Source organism: Pelobates fuscus, chromosome 8 (genome assembly GCF_036172605.1).
Source record: "Pelobates fuscus isolate aPelFus1 chromosome 8, aPelFus1.pri, whole genome shotgun sequence".
Lineage (NCBI taxonomy): Eukaryota > Metazoa > Chordata > Amphibia > Anura > Pelobatidae > Pelobates > Pelobates fuscus.
The window spans coordinates 38,416,582-38,441,560 of record NC_086324.1 but is presented as its reverse complement, the minus strand read 5'-3'; the positions used below and the strand labels follow the sequence as shown (position 1 = coordinate 38,441,560).

The following is a 24,979-nucleotide window of genomic DNA, read 5'->3' as shown; positions in this document are numbered from 1 at the left end:
CTCTACCTTTAAAATCTCCTCTCCCCAAACCTTTTTATCCCTACCCCTCAAACCTGTTTCATCTTCTCAGCTGGCATACCTGTCCAAAATATTGATTGTATGCACTATATTTTTTCATTACGATGTTCTCATTCAAAGAGTAAATCATTTTTAATTTGTATTTTATTCTAATTATTATTTATTATTTATTTAAACAAGACTGATTGTGATTTTGATGTGCAAGCATATTTTATAAATTAACCTTGTTACACAAAAAAAAATAATGTTTTCATTGGGAGTATATCTACTAAACAGTGATTTTTAAATTAAAGGGACACTATAGTCACCAGAACAGTAGGATCATTACCTTCAGGCTTTTTGCTGTAAACACTGTCTTTTTTCAGAGAAAATGCAGTGTTTACATTACAGCCTAGTGATAACTTCACTGGCCACTCCTCAGATAGCTGTTAGAGATCCTTCCTGGGTCATGGCGGCCTAAAATGCATCCACACATTCAGTATCTCCTCCCTCTGCATGCAGACACTGAACTTTCCGCATAGAGATTCCTTGATTCAATTCATCTCTATGAGGAGATGCTGATTGGCCAGGGCTGTGTTTGAATCATGCTGGCTCTGCCCCTGATCTGCCTCCTTGTCAGTCTCAGCCAATCCTATGGAGAAGCACTGTCATTAGATCGGGCTACCACTTCTGATGATGTCAGCAGATTGCTGATTGTTCTGAGACAAACAGCATGCAGAGTTACAGCTTCAGGCTTGAATACAGTAAGATTTTGCTATATTTATGGAGGCATGAGGGGCCCAGGGGGGTGGTGGTTTTAACACTATAGGGTCAAGAATACATGTCTGTGTTCCTGACCCTATAGTGATCGTTTAATGTTCTTATTTATTTTTGTATTTGGACAGTGGAGTGTCCCTTTAAGCACAAACAGGGAATAAGAAATGGTAAAGATAAAAAAACAAAACATAAAATATAAAAAACAAATAGAGCATTTATATAGTGTGCTCACCAGGGAGCTATTTATTTATACAAATTACAGCTCCCTTATTGAAGCATACTACATAAATATTGTTTGGCAAGTAATGGAGAGGCAAAAATGTGCCTACAATACCTTGGTGATCGAGGTGAAGACTTTTTCTAAAATAGCATTATGCTGGGCCTTCCGTGGTCCACTGGCTTGAATTTTCAGTGCCAAAGCACAGGGTTTAGCTATAAACCTACAAAACATAAATAAAGAGAAAAAAACTATTAAAAATTATCCAAAATTCAAATTATATTTCAGCCATTTTTTTAATGAGAACACGTTGGTCTGGCTTTGTAGTGTGGCCGCTATTATATATTACTTACCATTTGGTAAGTGAACAAGACACATCTGTGAGCTACGTCCCAAAATGTTTATCCTAAAGTAACATGTGATCGTAGGAGAGGTTATATTCCCATTTCAGGAAATTTGTAATAATGGTACTAATGTAGGTGGTTTAAGTTTTCTAATTTTTGGATAAAACGTGTAGTGAACATACTCAGTGCTGGTAGCCTTTCACTGGAATTCTATAACTTTGCGAAACAACATGAATTTATTTTAAAATGAGTATTTTGCAGAGTTAAAAGTTTTATTAATCTTCCTGTAGGATGAGGAATGGAGAGAACAGAAGGATCAGACAAATACCATAATGAAAATACATGGTCTGAAAGTGCGATCAATAAATACTAAAAATTAAAAAAAAACTTGCAGTTCATAAAATAGGGAACCCACAACCAGTAAAAGACAGACAAAATGTATACCAAATAAATACAAAAATTAACCGCGCTAACCCAGAAATGATAATGAAATTAAAGCTCAAGTATTTATTTTACTGAATAAAAAGTCACAGTGATAAAAACCATAACATGTTGCGGTTCAGATTTAAATAAAATAAAATGTATTAACCCCTTAAGGACCGGCCTGTTTTTGCGATGTTTGTACGTTAAGGACCAGAGCAGTTTTAACACTTTTGTGGTGTTTGTGTTTAGTTGTAATTTTCCGCTCTCTCATTTACGGTTCCCATACAAGTTATATATTGTTTTTTTCACGACAAGAAGGGCTTTCTTTACATACCATTATTTATGTCATATATTGTATTTTAAAAAAAAATATGGTGAAAAATAAAAAAAAAACATGTTTTTGGACTTTTACTTGAAAAATCTTTTACTTATCTACAAAAGCTAATGAAAAAAACTGCTAAATAGATTCAAAATTTTGTCCCGAGTTTAAAAACACCCAGTGTTTACATGCTTTATTGCTTTTTTTTTGCAAGTTATAGGCCTATAAATACAAGTAGGAAATTGCTGTTTCAATATATATATATTTTAAATGTATCAATAGTGACGTTGTAACACCGTTATCTGTCATAAATCCCCGAAACACACCTAACATGTACATATTTTTTAAAGTAGACAACCCAGGGTATTCAAAATTGGGTATGTCCAGTCTTTTTTAGTAGCCACCTAGTCACAAACACTGGCCAAAGTTAGCATTTATATTTGTTTGTGTGTTAAAAATGCAAAAAACGCTAACTTTGACCGGTGTTTGTGACTAAGTGGCTTCCAAAAAAGTCTGAACATACCCCATTTGCAATACCTTGGGTTGTCTTCTTTTGCAAATGGTATGCCATCATGGGGCTAATTCTCATTCCTTGGCTACCATACGCTTTCAAAGGCAACCTAACCAATCTGACAAATTTCAATAAAAAAAAAAAGTAAAATCAAGCCTTAAATTTGACCCTGTAACTTTCACAAACACTATCAAACCTCTACATGTGGGGTACTGTTATACTCAGGAGACTTCGCTGAACACAAATATTAGTGTATCAGAACAGTAAAATATATCACAGCAATAATATCCTCAGTGAAAGAGCTGTTTGTGTGTGAAAAATTCAAAAAACTTCACTTTCACTGACAATATCATCGCTGTGATGTGTTTTACTGTTTTGAAACACTAATATTTGTGTTCAGCGAAGTCTCCCGAGTAAAACAGTAACCCCATGTACAGGATTTAGGGTGTCATAGAAAGTTACAGGGTTAAACACAGTGCTAGCAAATTAAATTATCTGGACTTTTGGCCTGGGTTGGCAGGCAGGTCCCTCAAATTGCAATCATTAAAATTACTTAATTAGGTAAAAATATTACATAAATACGCACGTAGAATTTTAATATATATACATATTTATATATTTAACGTCTACGTGTATATTTATGAAATTATTTATGTAATTATGTATGTGGACATATGTATATTTCGTATTATTTTTTATTTATTTATTTATTCATAGATATATATATCATTACATTCTAAGTGTATTTTGATATAAATATATATATATCAATATCAAAATACTGTTAGAATAAAATTGCATATATATATATATATATAATTTTTTTTTAATTATTAAAAATTATTTTTATTTTTTGTTATTTATTTTTATTAACATATTATTTGTATTTTATAATAATATATATATACCATATATATAGTTATTATATATATTGTATATATTCGTGTGTAATTTAAATATAAGTGTATTTTTATATTAATATACGTATATATAAATATAAAAATACACTTAGTATGACATTATATATATGATATATATACATATATTATATATAGGTATATATAGATATAATACATGTGTATATATATATACACATATTATTTTTTTTTTTTTACACTGATTGTTTTTTTTTTTTACTTTTGTTTTTTGATTTTTTACTTACAGGGAGACTGCCTGTCAGCACAGACAGTCCCCCTGCAGGCAGACACATGGACCCCTATTGCGGTCATGTGATCGAGTGATCACATGGCCGTGGGGTCCTGATCTGCCGAGGGGGGACTGCCCGGGCAGACAGGCAGTCCCCCTGGACCAGGAGGAGAGCTGATCGCCGCCGTGGGACCGACGGCGATCAGGTAAGTAGCCCCAGACCGTTATGACGGTTCAGGACCGTCAGCGGTCCAAACGCACGTTTTACCGCTGACGGTCCTGAACCGTCAGCGGTCCTGAAAGGGTTAAAGAAATTCATGCAGACATTTAATTTAAAAAAGAAAAATCTGTCCTCCTCAAATATGGTCCGGTAGTAAGTCCAAACTATTGAAAACCGTCCAGCTGTAGTACAGCACATACAAAATGCGGAGGAGAATTCTGGGAAGTAGCATTTTTGTTCTGCTTTGCAAATTTTCTATGTTTTTTTTTTAACATTTTGACTTTTAATTTGGTATAAGATAAATTGTATTTTTAAATTCCATTACCATTTCAGCATTAGCGCGGCTCATTTTTTCATATATATGTGAATACCATAATGACCCAAAATTATTTAAACGGGAATGGTACATTTTGCTCTCAAGCAAACCCTGGGATTTTGCAGTTATTATTACCAAGTTAAAATGTTCTCATATTGATTTTAGATAGATGAAAAGCCCATTTGGTAATAAAACATGGTGATTAAATTGACCCTTCGGGCATAAAGCCAACTTTAATACATTTGAGAGGTTTTGGCTTCATCAATATTTTTTGCATGCTCACTAATGTACATTTTTAATTGGGGGGGACCTTCGGGTTAGAATATTGCATCACAACCCTGCTCCCTTAACCACGCCTCCCCCATTCATAAAAAATGTGTTCCTATTCCTAGCTGGCTGCCTAGAAAGATTACATAGAGAGTACAGGCACAGAGTGCAGTGACTGAACTGTACTACTCATAGACAAACTGAGGAAGAACAAGAGCCTCGGCTTATATTCGGGTCGGCTTATACTCGAGTATATACGGTATGTTATTTTTTTCCTTTGCAACTTCCACATTTTTAAAGTAAAACAAGTGCAATGTTTTCCATTAATGACTTTGAATAAGTAAAACTGACTTCAAAAAACTGAAGTTGGTATATTGCCTTGTTATTTATAGATCTTCATTATTTATATGTGGTGATAGTTTTTTGTGTATCACATGAAAAATTACCATTGCTTTGTGACGACAGCCAGTCTGTTATTTATGAAAGCATTGAATTTCTAGATGTGGACTCAGACCAAGAGCCCCTTGAGATGTAGCAATCTGTTCACAGAACTATAAGTCAAATCCTTACAGCAGCTAGAAATAATGGATTGCAATAAAAGTGAAAATAAAAATATATAAATATGGTTGAGGAAGTAGTCTTTCCTTCCCAGAACAAAAGGGGTTCTTAGGCGACCACCACAAAAAGAAGTCGCCAAACTAAACTTCCAAAATATAAAATATCATTAAAGTAAGTAGCCAAAAGACAGGGGGAGGTTAGTGTAAAATAAAACTTAAAGGATCAATATAGTGTCAGGAAAACAAACTCATTTTCCTGACACTATATAATCCTTGAGGGACCCTCACCCTCAGGTTCCCCCTTCCGCTGGGCTGAAGGGGTTAAAACCCCCTCAGCAGCTTACCTTAATCTAGTGCCGAGCTCCCTCGGCGCTGGTGACCTCTCCTCCCCCGCCGACGTCAGCTCCAGAGTGGAGCCGCATATTCTAACAGTCCATAGGAAAGCATTTCTCAATGCTTTCCTATGGACGTTCTGCACATTGGATGCGAATTTCGCATCCAGCATCACAGATGCGCCTCTAGCAGGCTGTCAGGAAGACCGCCACTAGAGGTTGGATTAACCCCTAATGTAAACATAGTAGTTTCTCTGAAACTGCCGTGTTTACATGTGAAGGGTTAAAACCTGAGGGACCCGGCACCCAGACCACTTCATTGAGCTGAAGTGGTCTGGGTGACTATAGTGTCTCTTTAACTATTATTGGTAGTTTAAAAACAGGAAATCTAACTTAACTCATATATACATCAAGTGAATCAAACAGTATTCGCTAAGGCTGAAAACACAGGAAAGCATGTCAAGAAATATAAAACCCATCCATCCTTCAGAGAGGAAAGCACTCTATTATTGTGAGACGAAAAACTCTTGCAAATAGGCTATCGCACTTTGAGTTCTCTCCCATGTGTATATTTACATCTATGTCCTTCAGACTTATTTGTAATCCACGAGAAAGATACTATCTTACTTTCATTTATTATTCCTAATGTTGTTTAAGGGGTGAACATACTGTGGTTGGTGAGCCTAACTTCTGATATTTAATTAGAAGCCGATGTACATAACAAATGCACCCGCTGTTGGATCATCCACTATTAAGTTCAGTTCGCTGCTTTTAAACTACTAATAAAAGTTAGATTATACAGCAAGTTAGATTATACAGCAGTTTGGGCAGAGTTTACTTCATGAATTGCAATGAAGGCGTCTGCCGCTGAAAGAACTAACTGTTTTTGTTTTTAGAAACTTTATTACAGAGGAACTGTCAGATTCCAACATAAAAGTTCTTTTGGTAGCAATTTTATTTTTTGTTTTTTCATTGTTTTTTTTTTTTTTTTTTTTACTTGAGTGTATATAATGGTTATTAATTATATTATTTTTAAATGTCTATCTAGCCAGATTTTTTTTGTTGTTTGTTTGTTTATTATTTTTCTCATTTTCAGGCCTGCAATAACCACACCCCACTATGGAAAGGTAGACTCGAAAAGCTCTGTCTCCATCGGGTGTCAGTTGACCTTCTCGAGGTAGTTCATTACACAGATACCTTCGGTCAAAATGGAAAAAGACCGACGATATGACTTCAAAACCTACTGGCAAGGGCCTTGATTTAATTTGATTCAATCAGAAATGGTTCCATTCGTTTAGAAAAAAAAAAGCATTCAAATGATTTAGCTACAAAGAAACAAAATAAATCAGTTATTTTTCTAGCAGAATGTAATCATTCCTGATTTTGATTCAAACGAATTCAATCGAGTCCAAAGTTATAATATTTGCACAAAGCCAGCAACAAGCTAAATTGTCGTCTAAGCTAAATAGTACAAAGAACACTTGAACAACAATTATTTAATTGGACCGACTATTAAAATGTAAAAATGTCTGATAGAATTGAATGGCTGTGACATGTTACGATATCTATATCGTAGTGATACTGTTTGTATTAATATGATGTTATACATGAATGCTTAAAACTAATTTCAATAAAGACTGGAAAAAAAATGTCCGTAAGAACTGAGACAAGTTCGATCCTACATTGCCAAGGCAGCTTATTCTACTCAAAGATTACCCAGGTTAAACTGTTAATTTATTCATAACGTTCCAAAATATTCAGCTGAGCAGATTATACAGATATCTTATTGAAGCTGTAAGCTATATTACAAGATCACAGAAATGCATTTTTGTAAACTCAGTTCTAACTTGTAGAGTTTCACGAACTCGGATTTTTGAAGTATACTCCTGTGTCTTGTTAAAGAAGTAATTCAAGATGTTGAAGAAACTCGTAATATCGTGAAATATCAGAAAGAATATTCAAACTGAAATCTGCATATGTATTGCCTCTGCTCAGGGAAACGTTTAAGTACATGGAGTGATGTAATTTCAAGAAAACTGCACAGGAAAAAAATACAAAAGCACTTCAGCTCCAACCAGGATAATTGTGTACCAACCTTCTAAAATGTCATTATTTTCTGGTACACTGATCCTGCAAATGACAAAATTCTATTTCAAAACTTTAATATATGTATACATGTTTGTCAAAAAGTGAAAACCTTTTTCTCTGCAGCTGTTCAACTACGGATTCAAACCTTTAATAAGGTCAGATTAAAGAAACATTCTGTTCCAAGCTGTGTCTTTGAGTTTTCTTTTGGGAAATAGCAGCAAGTGTTGTTTTGAGTCGATGGCCATTCTTGCAATGCCTTTAGTATACCGTGTAAGGCAAACTAGTAGAAGATGGATAGGCAAGACTTTTTTAAATGACAATGTTAGCTTACAAATCAGCTTTGAGGTTTAAATTAAATTGCAATCATGATGGGTTTGTTAAGGTTGGGAACATGACTATGGAGATGGAGTGGGCAATGTGGCTGTGGTTCTGGATTGTGAATACGATCATAAGAGGAAGGGGATGGTCCAGGCACTCAATGTTTCGACCCCACCGGAGGTCTCTGTCAAGCTGGATCATCCCTTTCTTTTGTCTATTGCTAGACGGAGGATTTGCCCACTTCGGGTCCAGTTAAACACCTGGGATTGAAGTGAAGTGCGGTTTTCCTATTCTGTTTTCAAGTTATACAGATGCAATGGGACATATGGCTATGCAGATTAGATAGGAAACATGTCTATGGTGCTAGGTTGGTAATATGACCATAACGATGAATTTTGGAATATGGCTAAAGGGATGATAAAGGGATATGGCTAGAGCAATGAGATGAAGAATATGACTGCGATGCTGGGTTAGGTATATGGCTGTAGGGATGAGATGTGAAACAAAGCTATGGGGATTATGTGGGGAATATGGCTATGGTGCAAAAAAGGAATTGCATTAAAACAGTAGACTAAATAAAGATACAGAGCTGATTGGAGGAGAACATCTTGAGTGATAAGGTGACACAGGCAGGAAGAATACCACGATACATTAACATGGGGTAAGAGTAAAGTACACGAGTGAGTTTAGGAGGCAGCACATACAGGAAAACAAAAGCACGATGAACACCAGAGATAAGCTAAGATTTCAACAATTTGGGGTGGAAAACATATGAAATAGAAAGAATGCCACAATATTGACATACAGGGGGATGTTACAAAAACACATAAGAAATAGGATGAACGTTGAACAAAGGAAGCAATAAAAATGACCGCTAGATAGAGGTATTGACACCTGTCATCGAATAAAAAAGTAAAATTGGTGAGAGCACTCAATACATGCAATTTTATCTTATTACCAGTACTGTCCTTGGTATATATCTAAAACAATAAAACATAAAAGAGAAGAGACATAGGGTAATATTGTCTTGAATAAATAAATGACCTTGGTTAAAAGGTTACACTCACATGGTTCTGAGTCACTTATGAAAGCTGACTCAGACTATGAACTTGTATAGGAGATGAAAAATCTTTAAGTTGGACGTCTTGTATTGCTGTAGATAATATAGATGAGTTGTCCCCGGATGTGTTGTATCAATTATTCCAGGATGCAAAATCAAAATATAATTATTTATTGGATATAAACTCAAAAATATAAAATGCAAATACAAGATAAAAATTGTCCATAAGAAATACCACGACGCGTTTCGGCAGGAAAGCCTTTCTCAAGTGGTGCTGTGTGTTCATCTCCAATGTCTCCTTATATGCTTTGAAAAGATTGGCGTCCTTTTTCGCGGTGTTCGTATTTGTTTTCTTCCGCTTTCATCATCTAAAAGCGTCCAACGTGTCCTGCACGTCATGACGTCATTCCGGCGCTGTATACCGGAAATATTGTCGGCGCCATTTTTAAAAAGTCTTTACAGTGTCTTATTTGCCAGTCCTTAACAGATACATTTATTTAAACACGAAGGAATAGAAACATTTAGGATAAAACCTTCTAAAGAGTGAAAAGCAGAGGGGAAAGAAAAAATATATCATTAGATTAGGGGGAAATAGCTATACAACTTATATAGACATATAAATTGATAACAATCCTTTTACTATGTATTATAAAATAACTTAAAAAACTGTTTATTTCATAAAATAATAATTATATGAATAAAAGCTCCAACATAAAATTGCTCCATTATACAATTAATAAATATTTTTATATATATGAGTTTACTTCAAAGTCTACATTTAGAGAGCGGGGCCGGGCGTCGAGCCGCATGGCGGCAAACTACCAGAGCTCCGAGCCCTAGCCACAAAGAATGGCATTAAAACTGCTTAAGAATGGCCCTTAGAGCCGGACACCAGCACAGAATCAAAAAGAGAAATACCTCAGCTCCAATTCGATAACACACATGTACCTAATGCACGGGAGCGATGAAACCGACACACCCGGCCTACCAACCTCCACAGGCAACGACATTGCATAAATGAGACCCGGCAATGGAGGCACACATGCCAGAGACACACACTGCCATGGAGGGCAACACTGGCTCGGGGCACTGCCCCGTTCCCCCCCCCCGGCCGGTGGGGGTAATCCCAGCCACGTGGGGACCGCACACGCCGAGGCAGGAACTTCCAGCCGGAACCTGTGCCGCTCCCCTACACTGGCAGAGGCTGTCATAATGGGACCTGCCAGCAGTGTGAAGCGGAAAACGGTGGACCCGTGCATGGGAGGAGACACTGGCGCCCGCCGCTTGACCCGTGGAGGTCGGGGCCGCGGACGGACTGCCTGGGCGGCCCAGGAACTGATGCCACGACCACTCAACCTCCAGATGAGGAGGGCACCCAGAGAAACCTGTCCCCACTGCTGTGAGCCCAGCTCTTTGGGTGGGGGGACCGCAACAGCCCATGTTGCTCCCGAGTGCCCACTGGGCTGCGGTGCTAACGGAGGACGGCCTGGGCCGGACTGGGGGCTGACCGGGTCCTGGCAGCCAGGAAGACGGGGGAGCGCTGGATGCTCCCTGACCTGCATGGGCGACCCGACCGCTTTGCACGCTCACAAGGGCCATGCCCGACATCACTCCCACACAGTCAGCCAGATTACGTAATGTAACGGATGGAATATATGTGTCTCAAACACCATACCTGGGACTTATACAATGGGCTATATCTATGGGGCGCTCCCTAGACACCAACCTCAAGGAGACACCGAGAAACCGTATTGAGAGACACGTGTAATTACTTACAATGGTCCATGAGCGTTAATTTTAGTGGATCAGATATACAGCACTACCGCTTACAAGGGCATAGTCCACGCAATTATGATTTATATGCATGTTTGATGTTGACCATTTTCTTATTATTTTACACAGATTCTAGGCATGCTGCGTAGATACCAGCAGACGTTGCATACACTCTTTCGCTTACAGTATAGCCTAACTGTCGCAGCATATGAAGGATAAACGCATAAGCTAACACTGGCTAAATGTAACTGATGTAATAATGCCCATATCGTTAACCGTATTTGTTGGTTGCAATAGAGAGGAGTATGCCTAAACATAAAGATTCTCGAAAAATTTTAGGAGTTGGGAGCATACTTCCCCTAGTAGAAATAGTGCAAGGAAGGACGGACCCTATGCTCAAGTAAAACCCTTAAAGACTAGACGCCTATAGCTTAAATTTAGCAATTCAGTCAGAAATGCACTGTTTCGCTATTATTATATTAAGCAATCTATACATAGTTCGAAGAAAAAAAAAATGAACATGCCATTCACGATACAGCGCTCCATGGGGCAAAAACATAATGCCATTTATTACTGCTGACTTGATAGCCAGATGGACGCAACATATAGTGTAGGTTAACATACCTACATTTTAACTTTTTAACAGAATATACGTCAACTCTCCCACAGCCAGGGAAGCCGCTTACAGTGCATGCCCACACATAGCCACACCAGCACATGTGACAAGCTATGATACCCTTAAGGGCTGAAGTTCACAGACAAGTGACGTGGCACATCACGCGCAAGGCTAAATGACATTAGTGCTACACTGCTTAAAACCGCTGGCTCAACGACTGGCTCATATACCCAGATTACCTAAGGTCACGCTCCTACAGAAGAGGGCCAATACCACATCAGTTCAAGTTGCATACCTAGCGGCAAAATGTGCGAGACGCACCTTAATGAAAGCACCCATTAACGAACCACCGTGGTCAAAAATGGCAACTTTTTAAATTTATAAAACTATTTACATCTACCAATTTAAAAAAATATGTTGCTTTTAATCTGATTATCCTTAATATAAATGCATAAATCCAGAAAATTTACTTTTTGGGTACTAATCTCGTGAGTTAAATTAATATTCCAGCTATTTTTATTAAGATCTTTTAAAAAAACTTTAAAAAGACTCTTGTGTTCCTCTCCACACTATAAAAATATCGTCGATGTATCGTTTGTAGAGGACCAGACTTGCCCCCAGTTCTGGCTTGGAGAAAATCTCAAGTTCCTCCCAATATGCCATGAACAAATTAGCATAACTTGGGGCAAGTCTGGTCCCCATAGCTGTTCCCTTGGTCTGTAAATAAAAATTGTTTTCAAACCAAAAGAAATTATTGGAAAGGATTATTTGAATGCCTTCTATAATAAAATTGATCTGTTGCGGATCCAGTTCAGTATCCTTATCCAAAAAATGCCTAGCAGCCTCACAACCTCTCTCGTGTTCAATAATGGTATAAAGGCTGCTGACATCACAAGTTGCCATAATTAATCCATAATTAATCCATCTTCCCATTTAAATGGGAAAAGTTGCCATAATTAATCCATCTTCCCATTTAAATGGGAAGATGGATTAATTACGGCAACTTGTGATGTCAGCAGCCTCTATACCATTATTGAACACGAGAGAGGTTGTGAGGCTGCTAGGCATTTTTGGGATAAAAATACTGAACTGGATCCCCAACAAATCAATTTTATTATAGAAGGCATTCAAATCCCATTTAAATGGGAAGATGGATTAATTATGGCAACTTGTGATGTCAGCAATGTGTCTAAACATTTTTTAGAAGCTCATGGAGGCTATACAGATGGTATTGAATTTATGGGGATAGAGGCTGTGAATGTACATTGGAGGGGAGGATACATAGAGAACCTCCTTAACAAAACTGAAATGAAATGGATTTTTAACATGGAAACTTTGTCTCCATATGGTCTAAATGTAGACTTTGAAGTAAACTCAGATGTATAAAAATTGGTGCGATCCTCCGTTGCCGGGTCTCATTTATGCAATGTCGTTGCCTGTGGAGGTTGGTAGGCCGGGTGTGTCGGTTTCATTGCTCCCGGTGCGTTAGGTACATGTGTGGTATCGAATTGGAGCTGAGGTATTTCTCTTTTTGATTCTGTGCTGGTGTCCGGCTCTAAGGGCCATTCTTAAGCGGTTTTAATGCCATTCTTCGTGGCTAGGGCTCAGAGCTCTGGTAGTTTGCCGCCATGCAGCTCGGCGCCCGGCCCCACCCCCTAAATGTAGACTTTGAAGTAAACTCATATATATAAAAATATTTATTAATTGTATAATGGAGCAATTTTATGTTGGAGCTTTTATTCATATACCGTATTTATCGGCGTATAACACGCACTTTTTCCCCCTGAAAATAGGGGAAAAATCGTGGGTGCGTGTTATACGCCGATATCCCATAATTACTTACCTGTCCTGAAGCGTGGGCCGGCTTCACAGCGCGCACCGCGGTACAGGAACTTTAATTTCATGTTCCGGTTTCCGGAAACCGAAACATGAAATTAAAGTTCCTGTACCGCGGTGCGCGCTGTGAAGCCGGCCAACGCTTCAGGACAGGTAAGTAATTATGGGAGGGGAAGTACACTATGGGATGGGAGGGGAGGGGGGGGAGTACACTATGGGAGGGGAGGGGGGGGAAGTACACTATGGGGGGGGAGGGGAGGGGGGGAAGTACACTATGGGAGGGGAGGGGAGGGGGGGAAGTACACTATGGGAGGGGAGGGGGGGAAATACACTATGGGAGGGGAGGGGGGAGAATACTATGGGAGGGGAGGGGGGGAGAATACTATGGGAGGGGAGGGGGGATAATACTATGGGAGGGGAGGGGGGAGAATACTATGGGAGGGGGGGAATACTATGGAAAGGGGGGGGACACTATGAGATGAGGGGGGAACACTATGGGATGAGGGGGGAATACTATGGGATGAGGGGGGGGAATACTATGGGAGGGGGGGAAATTTCCTGGAATTTCTTTCTAAAAATGAGGTGCGTGTTATACGCCGGTGCATGTTATACGCCGATAAATACGGTAATTATTATTTTATGAATTAAACAGTTTTTTACGTTATTTTATAATACATAGTAAAAGGATTGATATCAATTTATATGTCTATATAAGTTGTATAGCTATTTCCCCCTAATCTAATGATATATTTTTTCTTTCCCCTCTGCTTTTCACTCTTTAGAAGGTTTTATCCTAAATGTTTCTATTCCTTCGTGTTTAAATAAATGTATCTGTTAAGGACTGGCAAATAAGACACTGTAAAGACTTTTTAAAAATGGCGCCGACAATATTTCCGGTATACAGCGCCGGAATGACGTCATGACGTGCAGGACACGTTGGACGCTTTTAGATGACGAAAGCGGAAGAAAACAAATACGAACACCGCGAAAAAGGACGCCAATCTTTTCAAAGCATATAAGGAGACATTGGAGATGAACACACAGCACCACTTGAGAAAGGCTTTCCTGCCAAAACGCGTCGTGGTATTTCTTATGGACAATTTTTATCTTGTATTTGCATTTTATATTTTTGAGTTTATATCCAATAAATAATTATATTTTGATTTTGCATCCTGGAATAATTGATACAACACATCCGGGGACAACTCATCTATATTATCTACAGCAATAGAAGACGTCCAGCTTAAAGATTTTTCATCTCCTATACAAGTTCATAGTCTGAGTCAGCTTTCATAAGTGACTCAGAACCATGTGAGTGTAACCTTTTAACCAAGGTCATTTATTTATTCAAGACAATATTACCCTATGTCTCTTCTCTTTTATGTTTTATTGTTTTAGATATCTACCAAGGACAGTACTGGTAATAAGATAAAATTGCATGTATTGAGTGCTCTCACCAATTTTACTTTTTTGTGCACTTTATTTTGTGTGGTTGAGTGATTCACACTAGGTGATAGTAGCACCAAATTTTACTGTTTTTCCCATACTTTTAACTTTTATTACCTGTCATCGAATGACTGTTGAAAAGCCACAAAGGAGAGCAGCACTCATGATTTGGAAATAGAGAAAAAAAGAGAACCCTCAAACGGTAGGGAAAGGACAGCGAAGTAAAGAAGAAATGGGCTCAAGTAGGAAACAGAGGGGAAAATAGATCAATGCCAAAGAAGATATGAAATCTAATGGAATCTCCTGCACACTGAGACTGTGTTAATAAACATATCTTAAACTCCATGGTTTGGAATAAACCTGGACTGTCTTAAAACTCTATGCAGGCACTAAAACCTCATGGACTGCTTGCACATGGCTTTCATTAATAAAGTTTATGTTTGGAACAAAGGTCATATTTAAAAGTTTTGTTAAGTAAATAAATCATAATTTCATTATTTTGTATTCTCCTAATGTGTAACATCTCAGTTGACATACTCTGACACTGGTGTGCCAAGGGAAATATATAATTACATTTATGAAGGGTATGTGAAGACATATTTATTTACACAAGCAGTTAATTACTGACCACAATAAACACAATATGAATGCATCAATTTATTACAATACATTTTTAAAATACTGGTCCATTTGTTCTCTCTAGTTTACAGTTCTTAAAGGGATACTTTCTCATAAAAGGGGTCTTGGTGGAGTATCTCCGTCCTCCTAACCCATGCAATGCAAAACACTTAACTTTTTCAGGAACTGCATTGTTTACATTGCAGGGTAAAGATAGTCATACTGACATCCACTAGAGGCTCTTCCACTGTACAAGTCGTTCACGTGACTTGGAAGTCCCCTAGGAAAGCATTGATTCAATGATTTTCATTGGGGAAGTTTAAATGTGCGGGCAGCTCATGTGCACTAGGTCTCCAATGTGCCTATATGAGGAGCATTAGACTGGACCACCCCGGAGGTGACAGAGCCAGGGAGCAGAGATAAGCAGCGCCAAAGGTACATATTTGTATTCCTAACCCTATAGTTTTCCTTTAATTAAAAGCAGTACATATTTGTTTTAAATATGTTTATTGGTTTCACATCATAAATTTCAATGCAAACTTATTTGTATTCAAGCAGGTAAGTGCCTGTGCAGAGGCGGAATTCTCAATACATGTGTGGGTACGCGAGCTGTTGCCTGCGCAGAGGCATATTAATTGAGTCATTGGTTTTACAGCAAGTAGATTCATATTTAATCATGTGCGTTTTGTAACTCTTGCTATGCTAGTTTCTTGTCTTGGCTATCTGGTGTGGTTCGAGGTTATGCTTGTGTGAATTATCTTGTGTTGGCTGGTTTATGTGGTTGCTTTGTGTTAGCCGGTATGTGCAGTTGTTTTGTGTAATTGCTTTGAGTTTGCTGGTTTGTACAAGTGTTTTGTGTTAGTTGGTTTGTGTAAGTGCTTTGTGTTAGCTGGTTGTGTAGTTGCTTTGTGTTGTTTTGTGTTAGCTGGCAGTACATATTTGGATTTAAAAAAAAATTAAAATATTAATCACACAGGAAAAATATACTGAGCTAGCATTTCTGATTCAGTTTTCTTGTATTCTCAACACTAATCAGTAATGCTTTATTATAAATAAGTAATGCTTATTTGCTGTTTAGATCACCTTTACAGCTCTTAGAAAGCTATTTATATACAAAACATACTTCTATTAAATATTCTAAATTGGGGCTTTTAAATCATAAACTTTAAGTAGCCCCCATCACCGCACATTAGAATGGAACACTGCTTCAGGTTCAAAGTGTAATTAGTATGTAATTGAAGATTTATGGTACCATTACATGTCACTAGGCAATATGCTAAGCCGTAGCCTGAACGCCGTGTGTGTTTTAATTTGTTTAGAGCTGATTTAATAAATCCCTGGTGTAGTGCAACAATAACAATTTAGTCTGACACACTTCAGAACCACTAATTAAATCCACCCAAAGTGCACGCACTTGTGTTTGACTTTGACAACATGTTACTATCCTCCGTACTTGATCCAACGGAGGATCCAAATGTTAAGTGTTTATGAATGTATCACAGATTTATAACAACATGGTTCTTCGCACCCTACACCGTCACAATATATTGTGGCAGTGCCCCTGATAAGATTAGGCTCCGGATCTATCACACTTGTCACATCAAGAAATTAAAAAGAAGTCCATTTGACTTAGTTTGTCGGAGATGTTGCAATACCATTAATTAATTTTGCTTTGTCGTGGTTATATTTTGACAAAAAGCCAAATAAATTAAAAATCAAAAACAGATACAAAGACCAAACATAGGTGGCAAGAAATCCATGTAAAGTTGATTTTATCCCATGGAGAGATGTTTCTCCCAAACATGGGTATTATTTTAGTTTCCTATCATTCTACATAACATTAATTCTTTAAGGATTGAGGCAATTGTCTAACTCATGAACACAACTGTGCTATATGTTTGTTCCAGAATTTCTCTTTAAGTGCACATCCATACATATTGTATATATATATATATATTATTATGTTTATTTGAAGAGCAGAAATAAATAGCTTTTTTAAATATACTATATGTATACAAAACACAACATAGAGTATGAACAAAATGTTTAAAAAAATGAATGAAATAAAAAAATCGCAGTTTCACATTGTTGCTTATAAGTTTACATATTAATTGCAACTAAAGAAAAATAACTTGAAATAGATTCACGTACTACTGATTGTTAAAGAAACTGTGTAGATAAAAAATGCATATCAGTTTTCTCCCCACAAGCAGTAAACCTACTGTTACAAAATGTTTTTCCCTAAATAGTGTATTACAAGTGATACATCGCACTTATGACAAATCACGGCTTGAACTATCTTGCTTTGCATGTAATGCGTCTATCTGATATATTAGTTTCCCCTTTTACGTTGCATTTCTGAAATAAATGAACTTTTGCACAATATTCTAATTTTTCGAGTATTACCTGTAAATATGCTTTAGAAGTACGTTTATTGATTTTTAATTTTATCAGATTTTCTGTTCCTCCTCTGATTGCATGTCATTTCCCCCTTTGCTTTTTCCCTGCCTGCTGTATTTCAGTTAGACTTTCCACCAGTCTCCATGCTCTAATAATTCTCTATGAGAATCAGTAATAACACACCTTAGTAGACGTGCCAGAGCTTAGTGATGCAATTTGGGTTAACAGTGGGTAGAGAGGTTGATTAATGCCCACAATGACTACCCAAGAAGTACCCCTAAATCACACTACAGTGCTCCAGGAAGCATCTCTAGTAGCCATTAGTGATGTACCGAACTGTTTGCTGGCGAATAGTTCCCGGCAAACACATGCGCGGTTCGATCCGCCCCCTATTCGTCATTATTGACTAAACTTTGACCCTGTGCCTCACAGTCAGCAGACACATTCCAGCCAATCAACAGCAGACCCTCCCTTCCAGACCCTCCCACCTCATTCTGAAGCTGCATTCTTAGATAGAGGAGGGAAAGTGTAGCTGCTGCTCATTTGATAGGGAAATGTATAGCTAGGCTAGTGTATTCAGTGTCCACTACAGTCCTGAAGGACTCATCTGATCTCTGCTGTAAGGACAGCACCCCAAAAAGCCCTTTTATGGGCTAGAACATCAGTCTGTTTTTTTCCCTGTGTAATCTAATTGCAGTTGCCTGCCTGCCTGCCAGCCAGCTTCTGTGTCAGGCTCACAGTGGATACTGTGCCCACTTGCCCAGTGCCACCACTCATATCTGGTGTCACAATAGCTTGCGTTTAAAAACAAAAAATGTTTTTTCACTGTGATAGATTAATTAGCAGTTAGTTGTCTGCAAGCGTCTGTGTGTCAGTCCAACAGCGTGTACTCTGCCAGTGCACAGTGCCACTCATATCTGGTGGCACAATAGCGTGCATTTAAAAAACCCAAAACTTTTTTTTTCACTGTAATAGATTGAATAGCAGTTAGTTGTCTGCAAGCGTCTGTGTGTCAGGCTCACAGTGGATACTGTGCCCACTTGCCCAGTGCCACCACTCATATCTGGTGTCACAATAGCTTGCATTTAAAAAAAAAAAAATTTTCACTGTAATAGATTAATTAGCAGTTAGTTGTCTGCAAGCGTCTGTGTGTCAGGCCAACAGCGTGTAAACTGCCAGTGCACAGTGCCACTCATATTTGGTGGCACAATAGCGTGCATTTAAAAACCCCAAAACTTTTTTTTTCACTGTAATACATTGAATAGCAGTTAGTTGTCTGCAAGCGTCTGTGTGTCAGGCTCACAGTGGATACTGTGCTTACTTGCCCAGTGCCACCACTCATATCTGTTGTCACAATAGCGTGCATTTAAAAACAATTTTTTTTTAACTGTTATAGATTGAATAGCAGTTACTTGTCTTCAAGCGGGTGTGTCAGGCCTACTGTTATAGATTGAATAGCAGTTACTTGTCTTCAAGCGGGTGTGTCAGGCCTACAGCGTGTACTCTGCCAACCTCTGCCAGTGCACATTGCCACTCATATCTGGTGTCACAATAGCGTGCATTTAAAACAAAAAACATTTTTCACTGTTATAGATTGAATAGCAGTTAGTTGTCTTCAAGGGGGTGTGTCAGGCCTACAGCGTGTACTCTGCCAACCTCTGCCAGTGCACATTGCCACTCATATCTGGTCTCACAGTAGCTTGCACGCATAGTACCACTAATCCAAAAAAAAATGACAGGCAGAGGCAGGCCACCCTGCAGGGGCCGTCGTGGTTGTGGTGCTGTGATTCCCTTTTGCCCTACAATAATGCCCAATTTTCAGAGGCCACGTACCCTGAACTTGAAAAGTTCTGAGGACATAGTTGACTGGCTAACACAGGACACCCAATCTTCTACAGCTTCCGCTCGGAACCTTGACGCACCATCCTCCTCCAGCTTAGATTCGGGCACCTCTCAAGATACCACTCACCCGCCTGCCGCCACCACCAACACTAGCACCACAGCCGCTTCACTTTATCTGTCAGAGGAGTTATTTACACATCCGTTTGAAGAAATAAGTGATGCGCAACCATTATTGCCAGAGGATGTAAATAACAGGGATATGTCTCAGTCAGGCAGCATTACACACATGGACGTATGGTGTGATGATGATGATGTTGTACCCGCTGCTGCTTCCTTTGCTGAGTTGTCAGATACAAGTGAAGCGGTTGATGATGACGATGCGTCCATGGATGTCATGTGGGTGCCCGCTCGGCAAGAAGAAGAACAGGGTGAAAGTTCAGATGGGGAGACAGAGAGGAGGAGGAGACGAGTTGGAAGCAGGGGGAGGTCGTCGCAAGGAGCTAGTGGCACAGTCAGACAGCATGCATCGGCACCCGGGGTCAGCCCGACAGCACGCCAATCAACGCATGCTGTGTCCACCACCAGAATGCCGTCATTGCAGAGCTCAGCAGTGTGGCATTTTTTTTGTGTGTCTGCCTCTGACAACAGCGATGCCATTTGCAACCTGTGCCAAAAGAAACTGAGTCGTGGGAAGTCCAACACCCACCTAGGTACAACTGCTTTGCGTAGGCACATGATCGCACATCACAAACGCCTATGGGATCAACACATGAGTACAAGCAGCACACAAACTCAAAGCCGCCATCCTCCTCCTGGTCCAGCCTCTTCAGCCACGTCAACCACTGCTGTCCTCCTTGCCCCCTTTCAACCATCCGCCACTCCGTCTATCGCCTTGAGCAGTTCCCGCTCATCTGCCCACAGTCAGGTGTCTGTCAAGGACATGTTTGAGCGTAAGAAGCCAATGTCAGAAAGTCACCCCCTTGCCCAGCGTCTGACAGCTGGCTTGTCTGAACTATTAGCCCACCAGCTTTTACCATACAAGCTGGTGGAGTCTGAGGCGTTCAAAACATTTGTGGCTATTGGGATACCACAGTGGAAGGTACCTGGACGAAATTTCTTTGCACAAAAGGCAATCCCCAACCTGTACTCGATTGTGCAAAAGGAAGTAATGGCATGTCTGGCACACAGTGTTGGGGCAAGGGTCCATCTGACCACTGATACCTGGTCTGCAAAGCATGGTCAGGGCAGGTATATCACCTACACTGCGCATTGGGTAAACCTGCTGACGGCTGCCAAGCATGGAATGCGTGGCTCGGCAGAGAAGTTGGTGACACCGCCATGACTTGCAGGCAGGCCTGCTGCCACCTCCTCTACTCCTCCTACTCCATCCTCTTCCATAACCTCCTCGGCTGATTCCTCTTCTGCTGCTGCTTCTTGCTCCACATCAATGGCACCCCCCCAGCTCCCCAGGTACTATTCCACATCCCGGATACGGCAGTGTCACGCCGTCTTGGGTTTGACTTGCTTGAAAGCAGAGAGTCACACCGGACAAGAACTCCTGTCCGCCCTGAACGCACAGGTGAAAAAGTGGCTGACTCCGCAGCAACTGGATATCGGCAAAGTGGTTTGTGACAACGGAACAAATTTGTAGGCGGCATTGAAGTTGGGCAAGTTGACACATGTGTGTAATCTGATCGTACAACGCTTTGTGCATAAGTACACAGGCTTACAGGACATCCTGAAGCAGGCCAGGAAGGTGTGTGGCCATTTCAGGCGTTCCTACATGGCCATGGCACACTTTGCAGATATCCAGCGGCAAAACAACATGCCAGTGAGGCGCTTGATTTGCGAAAGCCCGACACGTTGGAATTCAACACTCCTAATGTTTGACCGCCTGCTCCAACAAGAAAAAGCCGTTAATGAATATTTGTATGACCGGGGTGCTAGGACAGCCTCTGGGGAGCTGGGTATTTTTTTGCCACGTTACTGGATGCTCATGCGCAATGCCTGTAGGCTCATGCGTCCTTTTGAGGAGGTGACAAACTTAGTCTGTCGCACCGAAGGCACCATCAGCAACATCGTACCATTTGTTTTCTTCCTGGAGCGTGCCCTGCGAAGAGTGCTGGATCAGGCCGTAGATGAGCGTGAAGAGGAAGAGGAAGAGTTGTGGTCACCATCACCACCAGAAACAGCCTTATCAGCATTGCTTGCTGGTCCTGTGGCAACGCTGGAAGAGGATTGTGAGGAAGAGGAGTCAGAGGTGGAATGTGGCTTTGAGGAGGAGGAGGAAGACCAACCACAACAGGCATCCCAGGGTGCTCGTTGTCACCTATCTGGTACCCGTGGTGTTGTACGTGGCTGGGGGGAAGAACATACCTTCATTGAGATCACTGAGGAGTAGGAATGGAAAATGAGTAGCTCGGCATCCAACCTTGTGCAAATGGGGTCTTTCATGCTGTCGTGTCTGTTGAGGGACCCTTGTATAAAAAGGCTGAAGGAGAACGACCTGTACTGGGTGTCCACGCTACTAGACCCCTAGTATAAGCAGAAAGTGGCTGAAATGTTACCAAATTACAACAAGTCGGAAAGCATGCAGCATTTGCAAAATACATTAAAAAGTATGCTTTACACAGTCCCTATTCTGCTCTGTGTCAGTGTGTATCAGGGTCTCTGAGGACAGGTGTCAATCCATATCTGCCAAGTGACCCTATGTAGGGGGAACAGTCCCTATTCTGCTCTGTGTCAGTGTGTATCAGGGATCATTAGGATAGGTGTCAATCCACATCTGCCAAGTGACCCTATGTAGGGGGAACAGTCCCTATTCTGCTCTGTGTCAGTGTGTATCAGGGTCTCTGAGGACAGGTGTCAATCCATATCTGCCAAGTGAGCCTATGTAGGGGGAACAGTCCCTATTCTGCTCTGTGTCAGTATGTATCAGGGTCTCTGAGGACAGGTGTCAATCCATATCTGCCAAGTGACCCTATGTAGGAGGAACAGTCCCTATTCTGCTCTGTGTCAGTGTGTATCAGAGATCATTAGGATAGGTGTCATCCATATCTGCCAAGTGACCCTATGTAGGGGGAACAGTCCCTATTCTGCTCTGTGTCAGTGTGTATCAGGGATCATTAGGATAGGTGTCAATCCATATCTGCCAAGTGACCCTATGTAGGGGGGACAGTCCCTATTCTGCTCTGTGTCAGTGTGTATCAGGGTCTCTGAGGACAGGTGTCAATCCATATCTGCCAAGTGACCCTATGTAGGAGGAACAGTCCCTATTCTGCTCTGTGTCAGTGTGTATCAGGATCCCTGAGGACAGGAGTCAATCCATATCTGCCAAGTGACCCTATGTAGGGGGAATAGTCCCTATTCTGCTCTGTGTCATTGTGTATCAGGGTCTCTGAGGACAGGTGTCAATCCATATGTCAAGGTGTCAATATGTCATTTGTCAGGTGTCAATCCATATCCATTGTGATTTAAGAATGTTAGGTGATTTATGCCCTTTATGGATTAAAACCAGACTCTGCATCAACTGTGTAATTTTCCATGGGAGTTTTGCCATGGATCCCCCCATCCGGCATGCCACAGTGCAGGTGTTAGTCCCCTTGAAACAACTTTTCCATTACTATTGTGGTCAGAAAGAGTCCCTGTGGGTTTTAAAATTCGCCTGCCCATTGAAGTCTATGGCGGTTCACCCGGTTCGCTCTTAATGGGCAACAGTCAAGATACAACGGAAAATAGTTAAGTATACTAAAAAATGTATCATACAGAAATAGCACAGTGGACTTATAAATATATATAGTGGCCATGACAGCCACAATTAAGAGAACAGAAAGGATGCCTACTTATAAGATCCCATTGAAGTACATTGTGTCCGCTTACCAAGGCACTTGATGTAATATTTGTAATTGTTTCTTAAAAGACACACTTATTATCCTCATGCAGAATATTATATAATGAACAAGTAAAATTATTGGACCAATGACAAAGACACACAATACGCTTTTTGTGAAAGTTTAAATAGTTACAGACATTTTGTGCTTTGTGTATATAAACAACTATTGTATTAGTCGAACAATTCAATTATAACAGAGTGTTTACAAGCTCATATATATATGTAACACCTATTCATATAATATGTCCATGAACTTTCTTTATGAACGTGTACAAACTGTTGATATTTCATAACACATTTATTGCATAAATATAACTAGTTTATAGAAGAGAACATTTCAAGCAGATGTTATTTTACTGTATATTCTAGAACTGCTATTGACCCACAAAGACAGTGTTTTACTAGTGACAAGGGTCCTTCTTAAGTTTATTATAATTTGTGTATCTTCCTGTTACTAACCATGATTTGTTGGATTCTAGATGGATTCTGATTGGCTAATAGATGGTTTTGAGAAATTTCCCACGTCAGCTATATTCCCAATTTGCCAGATTTTGGGTAGAATTGTTTGAAAACATAGTTTTCAAATCACTAATATTTACTATTAACTTTATTTAAGACATAATAGTCGTGGCATAAGTGTTGAGCAATATAATATTTTTTTCTAAACAAAATCCGTTTTGGTCTAAAAGTTATGATTCCCTGTTTAATTCCCAAATGTGTTTTGAACAATTCGGTGAGTAAAAAAACCTAAAAACCCATAGTTTTGTTTTTTAATTCAGTGAAACCAATGCAGAATGTTAAAGAATTCCAATATCCTATATTATATTTTTTTGGAATAACAGAATTTTATAATAAGACGTTCACTTTTTTAAAACGTTTTAATCTACTTTTTTTTAAAGTACTTTTTACTGTAAGAACAATAAGGATGTGGAGTTATCTGCCTGAAGAAGTGGTTTTATCAGAGTCCATACAGATGTTCAAACAGCTACTAGATGCATACTTGCAAAAACAGAATATTCAAGGATATAATCTTTCAATGTAGGGCAATGACTGCTTGATCCAAGGATAAATCTGACTGCCATTCTGGGGTCAAGAAGGATTTTTTTTCCTAGCTTGTTGCAAAATTGTGCTTCAAACTGGTTTTTTTTTTGCCTTCTTTTGGATCAACAGCAAAAAACAAATGTGAGGAAGGCTGAACTTGATGGACGCAAGTCTCTTTTCAGCTATGTAACTATGTAATTATGTAACTATGTAACTTTACTCTTTGTAAATGGAGCAAATCTCATTTTCCAACTATAATAATCAGCACTCCAGATGTTCTGGTCTACGGTTTCAATAAAGCTGTTACACCCATTTTTAATAATGTTATTTAATTTCTGAAGCACTTTATCCTGTGTTAACCTATCACGTTTGCTATAAGACTTTTGTAACAAGGATTTCCAAATCTACAGCTATAGATTGTTCTGCTGAAGAAAAATTGTCTAGAATTTCTGCCTTGTGCTGATTCTCCTTGATTAACTTACCCATCGCACTTTCCAATGGACCAACACTCTCACTCTTAACCTTTTTATCATTAACGTACTTAAAAAAACTTTTTGGGGTTGATTTGTTCTCTCTGGTTATGAGCTTTTCATTTTCACGTGTAGCCCGTCTAATTGCCCTTT

At 39.5% G+C, this 24,979-nt stretch overlaps 1 protein-coding gene across 2 annotated transcripts in view; it reads right to left on the bottom strand.

The window, feature by feature from the left end:
* The window catches only part of CERS6 (ceramide synthase 6), a 178,724-nt gene that overhangs the window by 121,793 nt on the left and 31,952 nt on the right, over nt 1–24,979 (bottom strand). For both annotated transcript variants that reach the window (XM_063428628.1, XM_063428629.1), the window contains exon 2: nt 1,109–1,214. In XM_063428628.1, the coding sequence (XP_063284698.1) occupies nt 1,109–1,214 (106 nt within the window). The remainder of the gene's footprint in view (nt 1–1,108; nt 1,215–24,979) is intronic.